This window comes from Anoplopoma fimbria, chromosome 16, assembly GCF_027596085.1.
Source record: "Anoplopoma fimbria isolate UVic2021 breed Golden Eagle Sablefish chromosome 16, Afim_UVic_2022, whole genome shotgun sequence".
Lineage (NCBI taxonomy): Eukaryota > Metazoa > Chordata > Actinopteri > Perciformes > Anoplopomatidae > Anoplopoma > Anoplopoma fimbria.
Genome location: NC_072464.1, coordinates 25,874,913 through 25,884,912, shown reverse-complemented (window position 1 = coordinate 25,884,912; position 10,000 = coordinate 25,874,913). Strand labels below are relative to the sequence as shown.

At 48.0% G+C, this 10,000-nt stretch overlaps 1 protein-coding gene across 1 annotated transcript in view; it reads left to right on the top strand.

Moving 5' to 3' along the window:
* The first annotated feature begins 8,590 nt into the window (after nt 1-8,590).
* LOC129104231 (myosin light chain kinase, smooth muscle-like) overlaps nt 8,591-10,000 on the top strand; it is a 40,233-nt gene continuing 38,823 nt past the window's right edge. The window contains 4 exon segments of the mRNA XM_054614806.1: nt 8,591-8,651; nt 8,760-8,892; nt 9,040-9,205; nt 9,306-9,327. Coding sequence (XP_054470781.1) covers nt 8,641-8,651; nt 8,760-8,892; nt 9,040-9,205; nt 9,306-9,327 — 332 coding nt within the window. The 5' untranslated portion in view covers nt 8,591-8,640.

The following is a 10,000-nucleotide window of genomic DNA, read 5'->3' as shown; positions in this document are numbered from 1 at the left end:
TTAGCATAGGTAGCATAGGTAGCACAGTTAGCATGGTTAGCATGGTTAGCATGGTTAGAGGACAGCAGCAGGACGTCTCTCTGCAGAAACACTTGATGAGTTCAACTTTCATAAAGCTGGAACCTGATGGTGGTTAACTGAAGACAGAGACACAACCAGAGGATCACTGACAGGAACACAGTGTGTGTGTGTGTGTGTGTGTGTGTGTGTGTGTGTGTGTGTGTGTGTGTGTGTGTGTGTGTGTGTGTGTGTGTGTGTGTGTGTGTGTGTGTGTGTGTGTGTGTGTGTGTGTGTGTGTGTGTGTGTGTGTTAGTCGAATAGTTTAACTGTGACAGCAGCAAAGCAAACAGCAGACGGCTTCAACAGATAACACCGTCGGGTCCAAACAACAAGAGAGAGTGAAGTCACTGATGCAGGAGCATGATGTCATGGTTTCAACATGATGTCATGGTTTCAACATGATGTCATGGTTTCAACATGTCTGAGGACACCTGTCTCTGTGAGTCACACCTGTCTCTGTGAGGTCACCTGTCTCTGTGAGGACACCTCTGTGAGGACACCTGTCTCTGTGAGGACACCTGTCTCTGTGAGGACACCTGTCTCTGTGAGACACCTGTCTCTGTGAGGACACCTGTCTCTGTGAGGACACCTGTCTCTGTGAGGTCACCTGTCTCTGTGAGGACACCTGTCTCTGTGAAGACACCTGTCTCTGTGAAGACACCTGTCTCTGTGAGGACACCTGTCTCTGTGAGGACACCTGTCTCTGTGAGGACACCTCACAGATCAGGCTAAAGGGTTGAAAGCTGAGTGTGATGGTCATCTCTGATGATGCAGAACTAAAGGAGAACTTTAAATCAATCAATAGATCAATAAGTCATAACTGTTCCACCTCTGAACAGAAAAAAGTAAATTATTATATTATTATTATTATTATTATTATATTATTATTATTATTATTATTATTATATTATTATTATTCAATTATTGTTATTATTATTATATTATTATTATTATGATATTATTATTATTATTATATTATTATTATACTATTATTATTATTGTTATTATTATTATATTATTGTTATTATATTATTATTATTATTATTTAATGATTATTATTATTATTATTCAAACATGTGGAGAGAGTCACATGTTCACAGCTGATCTCACACACATGATGTTTTTATCTTAATGTGTTTGATCTGTTCATCCCTCAGCACACACACACACACACACACGCACACACGCACACACACACACACACACACACACACACACACACACGCGCACACACACACACACACACACACACACACATTAAATATATATTTTTTCTCCAGCAGGATGAGTGACCTCCGGTTGGCTTCAGCCTCGTCCACCGTCTCCAAGGTAACGGACCTGTCACCAGGATGCAGTTCCCGCGGCAACGAGCCTCCAGCTTTCATCCTTCCTCCCCGCAACGCCCGGGTCGCCCTGGGGGAGACGCCCGACTGGAGGGGAAGGTAGGGCTCAGTTAAAGGAGGAGGACACAAGGAGAGGAGACAAGGGAGGGAGGAGGGAGGGAGGAGGAGAGGAGAGAGGAGGGAGGGAGGAGGGAGGGAGGGAGGAGGAGAGGAGGGAGGAGAGGGAGGGAGGGAGGAGGAGGAGGGGGAGGAGGGAGGAGGAGGAGGGAGGAGGGAGGGAGGGAGGAGGAGAGAGAGGAGAGGAGGGAGGGAGGGAGGGAGGGAGGGAGGAGAGGGAGGGAGGGAGAGGGAGGGAGAGGAGGGAGGAGGGGAGAGAGGAGGAGGAGGAGGGAGGAGAGGAGAGGGGAGGGAGGAGGAGGAGAGGAGGGAGGAGGAGGGAGGGAGGAGAGGAGGAGAGGAGGAGGAGAGGAGGGAGGAGAGGAGGGAGGGAGAGGAGAGGGGAGGAGGAGAGGAGGGGAGGGGGAGGAGGGAGAGGGAGGGGAGGAGGGAGGAGAGGAGGGAGGAGAGGGAGGAGGAGAGGAGGAGAGGAGGGAGAGGAGAGGGGAGGAGACAAGGAGGAGAGGAGGAGGAGGAGAGGAGAGGAGAGGAGGGAGGGAGGAGAGGGGAGGGAGGAGGGGAGGAGAGGAGAGGAGGAGAGGAGGAGAGGAGGGAGGAGAGGAGGAGAGGAGGGAGGAGGGAGGAGAGGAAGGGAGGAGGGGGAGGGAGGGAGGGGAGGGAGACAAAGGAGGGAGGAGGGGAGGGAGAGGAGAGGAGGAGGAGAGGAGGGAGGAGGGGAGGAGGAGGGAGGAGAGGAGGGAGGAGAGGAGGAGAGGAGGGAGGGAGAGGGAGGAGAGGGGAGGAGAGGAGGGAGGAGGGAGGGAGGAGGGAGGGAGGAGGGGAGGGAGGAGGAGAGGGGGAGAGGAGGGGGAGGAGAGGAGGAGAGGGAGAGGAGGAGGGAGGGAGGAGGGAGGGAGGAGGAGAGGAGAGGAGAGGGAGGAGAGGAGGAGAGGAGGGGAGAGGAGGGAGGAGAGGAGGGAGGGAGAGGAGGGAGGAGGAGGAGGGAGGGAGAGGAGGGAGGAGGAGGAGAGGAGGAGAGGAGGGAGGGAGGAGAGGAGGAGGGAGGAGAGGGGAGGAGGGAGGAGAGGAGGGAGGAGGAGAGGGAGGAGGGGGAGGAGGGAGGGAGGAGGGAGGGAGGAGAGGGAGGGAGGAGGGAGGAGGAGGAGGAGAGGAGGAGAGGAGGGAGAGGAGGAGGGAGGAGAGGAGGGAGGAGAGGAGGGAGGAGAGGAGAGGAGAGGAGGAGGAGGGAGGGAGGAGAGGAGGGAGAGGGAGGGAGGGAGAGGAGGGAGGAGAGAGGGAGAGGGAGGAGGAGAGGAGGGAGGGGAGAGGAGGGAGGGAGAGGAGGGGAGAGGAGGAGAGGAGGAGACACAGGAGGGAGGGAGGAGAGGAGGGAGAGGAGGAGAGGAGGGAGGAGAGGAGAGGGAGGGACACAGGGAGGAGGGGGAGGAGGAAAGGAGGAGAGGAGGGAGGAGAGGAGAGGAGGAGAGGAGGGAGGAGAGGAGGGAGGGAGAGAGGAGGGGGAGGAGAGGAGGGGAGGAGGAGAGGAGGAGGAGAGGAGGGGAGGAGAGGAGGAGGGAGGGGGAGGGAGGAGAGGAGGGAGGGAGAGGAGGGAGGAGGGAGAGGAGACACAGGAGGAGAGGGGGAGGGAGGGAGACAGGAGGAGGAGAGGAGGGAGGAGAGGGAGGAGAGGAGGAGGAGAGGAGGGAGGAGAGGAGGGAGGAGGGAGGAGAGGGAGGAGGGAGGGAGGAGAGGAGGGAGGAGAGGGGAGGGAGGAGAGGAGGAGAGGAGGAGGGAGGAGAGGAGGAGAGGAGGGAGGAGAGGGAGGGAGGAGAGGGAGGGAGGAGAGGAGGAGGGAGGGAGGAGGAGAGAGGGGAGAGGAGAGGAGAGGAGGGAGAGGGAGAGGAGGAGAGGAGGGAGGGAGGGAGGAGGGGAGGAGGGAGGGGAGGAGGAGGAGAGGAGAGGAGGGAGGGAGAGGAGGGAGGAGGAGAGGAGGGAGGGAGGAGGAGGAGGGGAGGAGGAGGGGAGGGGGAGGAGGAGGGAGGGGAGGAGGAGAGGGAGGGAGGGAGGAGGAGGGAGGAGAGGGAGGGAGGGAGGGAGAGGAGGAGGAGGAGGGAGGAGGGAGGAGGGGGAGAGGAGGGAGGGAGGGGAGGGAGGAGAGGAGGGAGGAGGGGAGGGGAGGAGGGAGAGGGAGGGAGAGGAGGGAGAGGGGAGGGAGAGAGAGGAGAGGAGGGAGGGAGGAGGAGGGAGGGGAGACAAAGGAGGAGAGGAGAGGAGGAGAGGAGGAGGAAAGAATAGGCAGATGTGAGATCAGAGGGATTAACCTCTTCAGTCTTGTGATCGGCTGCATCCTGATGTGAAGCAGTCAACCACACACACACACACACACACACACACACACACACACACACAGACACACACACACACACACACACACACACACCACACACACACACACACACACACACACACACACACACACACACACAGACATCACACACAGTGTGTGTGCACGGTTGGATCACTAAAGGGGCCTCCCGTGGACAACACCAGGGGCTCAGACGGTCAGGGGGTCTGACTTAAAGTGATAAATGATCACAAACATACACAATGTGACTACAGACGACCAGAACAACTGACACAAAAGAACTACAACGAGACACAAAAGAACTACAACGAGACACAAAAGAACTACAACGAGACACAACTACAACGAGACACAAAAGAACTACAACGAGACACAAAAGAACTACAACGAGACACAAAAGAACTACAACGAGACACAAAAGAACTACAACGAGACACAAAGAGACACAAAAGAACTACAAAGAGACACAAAATAACTACAACGAGACACAAAAGAACTACAAAGAGACACAAAGAGACACAAAACAACTACAAAGAGACACAAAGAGACACCAACGAGACACAAAAGAACAACAATGAGACACAAAAGAACTACAAAGAGACACAAAGAGACACAAAATAACTACAACGAGACACAAAAGAACTACAAAGAGACACAAAGAGACACAAAACAACTACAAAGAGACACAAAGAGACACCAACGAGACACAAAAGAACAACAATGAGACACAAAAGAACTACAAAGAGACACAAAGAACTACAACGAGACACAAAGAGACACAAAGAGACACAAAAGAACTTCAAAGAGACACAAAGAACTACACAGACTCCTGAGTCCGTCCGTCTTGTTCTCCGGCTTCTCGTCTACATAAACTCGTCTCGTGTTGGTCTTTCAGGTGCGAGGTCGGCCTGAGCCTCAGGTCACATGGTACAGAGAGGGGAGGGCTGTGATTGGAGGGGAGCGCTGTGTTGTGGAGCAAGGTGGGCGGGGCAACTTCAGCCTGGTGGTGGGCGGAGTCAAAGAGGAGGATGTGGGCCGCTACACCTGTCAGGTGACCAATCAGGCCGGGAGCCGACAGGTTACCGTGGAGATCCTTCTGGAAGGTAGGAATACCTAGAAGAACATGCTTTCTACTGCTAATACTACTGCTAATACTGCTAATACTACTGCTAATACTACTGATACTACTGATACTACTGATACTACTGATACTACTACTGCTAATACTACTGCTAATACTGCTAATACTACTGATACTACTGATACTACTGATACTACTGATACTACTACTACTAATACTACTGCTAATACTGCTAATACTACTGCTAATACTGCTAATACTACTGCTAATACTGCTAATACTACTGATACTACTGATACTACTACTGATACTACTACTGCTAATACTACTAATACTACTGCTAATACTACTAATACTACTGCTAATACTGCTAATACTACTGATACTACTGATACTACTAATACTACTGATACTACTACTACTAATACTACTAATACTACTGCTAATACTACTAATACTACTGCTAATACTGCTAATACTACTGATACTACTAATACTACTAATACTACTGCTAATACTACTAATAATACTACTAATACTACTAATACTACTGATACTACTACTACTAATACTACTAATACTACTGCTAATACTACTAATAATACTACTAATACTACTAATACTACTGATACTACTACTAATACTACTACTAATACTACTAATACTACTGATACTACTACTAATACTACTAATACTACTACTAATAATACTACTAATACTACTGATAATACTGACAGTACTAATAATACTACTAGTACTACTGACACTTCTCATAATACTACTGATAATACTACTGATACTACTACACTACATTACATTACATTAATGTACATTACATTACATTACATTACATTACAGTCTTTATGTAGTACTTCTTTATCAGACGCTTTTATCCAAAGCGACTTACAGGAAGTGTATTCAACATAGGTATTCAAGAGAACTACTAGTCACCAGAAGTCATCAGTGCATCTCCTTTCTTAAACAAGCATCTAAGAGCAGAAACCAGAGCAAAAGTATAGAAACAAACTAATATAATACAATAAGAGGAAGACTCTTTAGGTAGTACTTCTTTATCAGGTAGTACTTCTTTATCAGGTAGTACTTCTTTATCAGGTAGTACTTTATCAGTAGTACTTTTATCAGTAGTACTTCTTTATCAGGTAGTACTTCTTTATCAGGTAGTACTTCTTTATCAGTAGTACTTCTTTATCAGGTAGTACTTCTTTATCAGTAGTACTTCTTTATCAGTAGTACTTCTTTATCAGGTAGTACTTCTTTATCAGGTAGTACTTCTTTATCAGGTAGTACTTCTTTATCTTCTTTATCAGGTAGTACTTCTTTATCAGGTAGTACTTCTTTATCAGTAGTACTTCTTTATCAGGTAGTACTTCTTTATCAGGTAGTACTTCTTTATCAGGTAGGTAGTACTTCTTTATCAGGTAGTACTTCTTTATCAGGTAGTACTTCTTTATCAGGTAGTACTTCTTTATCAGTAGTACTTCTTTATCAGGTAGTACTTCTTTATCAGTAGTACTTCTTTATCAGGTAGTACTTCTTTATCAGGTAGTACTTCTTTATCAGTAGTACTTCTTTATCAGGTAGTACTTCTTGAAGAGGTGAGGTTAAAGATGGGCAGTGACTCTGCTGTCCTGAGGTCAGTGGGGAGTTCATTCCTCCACTGAGGGGTCAGGACAGGAAGAAGCTGTGACCGGGTGGATCGGCTGCAGGGACCTCTGAGCGACGGGGCAACCAGTCACCCCGAGGCAGCAGAGAGGAGTGGTGGGGGGTGTAGGGCTTCATGGTCTGGAGATAGGAAGGAGCTGTTCCTCTCACTGCCCTGTAGGCACCAGAGTCTGTAGCTGGATGCTCCTACAGGGAGCAGTGTGGAGGACGGACTACTAATACTACTGATAATACTACTGATAATACTACTGACACTACTCATAGTACTACTGATAATACTGATACTACTGATAATACTACTGACACTACTCATAGTACTACTGATAATACTGATACTACTGATAATACTACTGGTACTACTCATAATACTACTAATAATACTACTCACGGTGGCTGTGGCGTAGTGGAGAGCAAGGTAGTTCTCCAATCAGAGGGTCGGTGGTTCGATACCCGGCTTCGGCAGTCGATGTGTCCTTGGGCAAGACACTTAACCCCAAGTTGCTCCTGAAGGCCATCGGTGTGGACTGGATGATGAATGTTAGTTAGAGTCTGATGGTGGCACCTTGATGGTAGCCTGTCATCAGTGTGTGAATGATATGTACTAATATGTAATATGTACTGATGTGTACTGATGTGTAATGATAAGTCGCTTTGGATAAAAGCATCTGCTAAATGACTGTAATGTAATGTAATACTACTGACACTACTGATACTACTACTGATACTTCTAACAATACGACTAATAGTAAAGTAATACTGATACATTTTTGTAAATTGGAACAATTCGTTTGTTTTCCAGCGATAAAAGAAAAGTGTTTAGCCGACTGTGAGTCTGGTGATTAATAAATATAATAATAATATTATAATAAGAGACTGAACAAGCTTGTCAGGAAGGCCAGCAGTGTGCTGGGTGTCCACTGGATACGGTGGAGGTGGTGGGAGACAGGAGGATGATGGCCAAGCTGTCATCCCTGATGAACAACACCTCCCACCCCATGCAGGACACCCTGGCAGCTCTGTGCAGCTCCTTCAGCCACCACCCCCAGGCTTCTTCACCCCCGGTGGTGAAGGAGAGGTACTGCAGGTCCTTCATTCACCCCCGGTGGTGAAGGAGAGGTACTGCAGGTCCTTCCTTCCTGCTGCTGTCAGGCTGCACAACCAGCTCTGCTCCCAGCAGACCACATGACACATGACAATAAAAACCTGTGCAATACATTACAATGTGCTATAATAGTTAAAATAGTTTTTTCTGTCTGTAAATATAATATTTCAGTTATTGTTGATTTTCTACTGTTTTTTATTGCTTATTTATAATACTTGTTTCTTTTATTTTCATTTTTTATTTTTATCTTGTCTTTCTTTACTATGTCTCTTGTGCACTGTCCTCTCTGCTGCTGTAAGCCTGTACATGTCCCACTGCGGGACTAATAAAGGATTATCTTATCTTATCTTATCTTATCTAATAATAATAATCATAGTAATAATAATATAATAATAATAATAATAATAATCATAGTAATAATAATAATAATAATAATAATAATCTATGAATATTCATATTTCACTAAGAGGACGATAAAGCTCTGAACCTTCAGGAGAAACTTCAGTCAACTCTGATTCTCACAGTCCAGAGATGACCTCATCTACAGTGTGTGTGTGTGTGTGTGTGTGTGTGTGTGTGTGTGTGTGTGTTAGTGTGTGTGTGTTAGTGTGTGTGTGTGTTGTGTGTGTGTGTGTGTTAGTGTGTGTGTGTTAGTGTGTGTTAGTGTGTGTGTGTTAGTGTGTGTGTGTGTGTCTTAGTGTGTGTGTGTTAGTGTGTGTGTGTCTTAGTGTGTGTTGTGTGTGTGTGTGTGTGTGTGTGTTAGTGTGTGTGTGTGTGTGTGTGTGTGTGTGTGTTAGTGTGTGTGTGTGTGTGTGTGTATGTGTGAAGTTGTTACTTTCTCATCTTGTTTGAATGATCTTGTGTTTTTCCTGCAGTGCATTCTGGGAGTAAGTCCGTCGTCCCTTCGTCCATGAAGTCAGGGTGAGTTCTTCTCTTGTCTCAGGTATCAGGAAGAAAGTAGTTGTGGTATAAGAATGAAATGATGCTCATATAACTACATTTCCCATGATTCCCGGCGGTGGACAACAGGCTCAGTATCTGGGGCGAGAGTCCGCCAAGGTTCGTCACTAAACCGAGCCGAGTGTTCGCCGACGTGGGACGGACGGGGAAGTTCAGCGCAAAAACCACGGGACGGCCACAGCCCCGGGTCACATGGTACAAGGTGGGCGGAGCTTAACGGGCACCAGGTGTTCAGACTGTGAGGTTATTGTTGAGGGTTAATGATTGATGACACAGTTGAAATATTTAAATGTTATTAAAAAGGTACATCTTGTTATTGGACACTGCTTCATCTCCTCCACCCGTTCAGGAGGAGGCGGAGCTTCAGTCCCGTGGGCGGGTCAGTGTGTACGAGCGCTCTGGCCTTCACTTCCTGGAGATAAAGGAAGTGCTTGTGGAGGACGCAGGAAGTTACAGGTGTTTGGTCACCAACGGCGCCGGAACGGCCACCGCCACCGCCGTGCTCCACGTCCAGGGTGAGCCGACCAATCAGAAGCCAGACATGTGATGGAGGTTCTTTCATAGTTAGACTGAACACTGAATGAAGTCGTGTTCGTTTCCTGTTTCTCCTCTCAGATGGTCCTGATGACTCGTCCAGGTGAGTCCCTCCCACACCTGCATCATGGATACGTTACTGTTCAACAGAACGATACCAAGGAGTTAAGTTCAGTTTACCTTCTCACCTGAAGGTCTGAACAGAAGTTTAACTTTGATATGATGTGAGCCAATAAAGAACTCTGCATGACACACCTGCAGCGACAACAGGAAGTACAACACAACTTCCTGTCACAGTCACTTCCTGTCACAGTCAATTACGTCCTGTAGCTGTCACTTACTTCCTGTCGTCTTCACCACTGTCCCCCTAACCTACATCCTGTCCCCCTAACCTACTTCCTGTCCCCCTAACCCACTTCCTGTCACCCTCACTTACTTCCTGTCCCCCTAACCTACTTCCTGTCCCCCTAACCTACTTCCTCTCACCTTCACTTACTTCCTGTCCCCCTAACCCACTTCCTGTCCCCTCACTTACTTCCTGTCCCCCTAACCTACTTCCTGTCACCCTCACTTACTTCCTGTCCCCCTAACCTACTTCCTGTCCCCCTAACCTCACCTCTCACCTTCACTTACTTCCTGTCCCCCTAACCTACTTCCTGTCACCCTCACTTACTTCCTGTCCCCCTAACCTACTTCCTTCACTTACTTCCTGTCCCCCTAACCTACTTCCTCTCACCCTCACTTACTTCCTGTCCCCCTAACCTACTTCCTCTCAC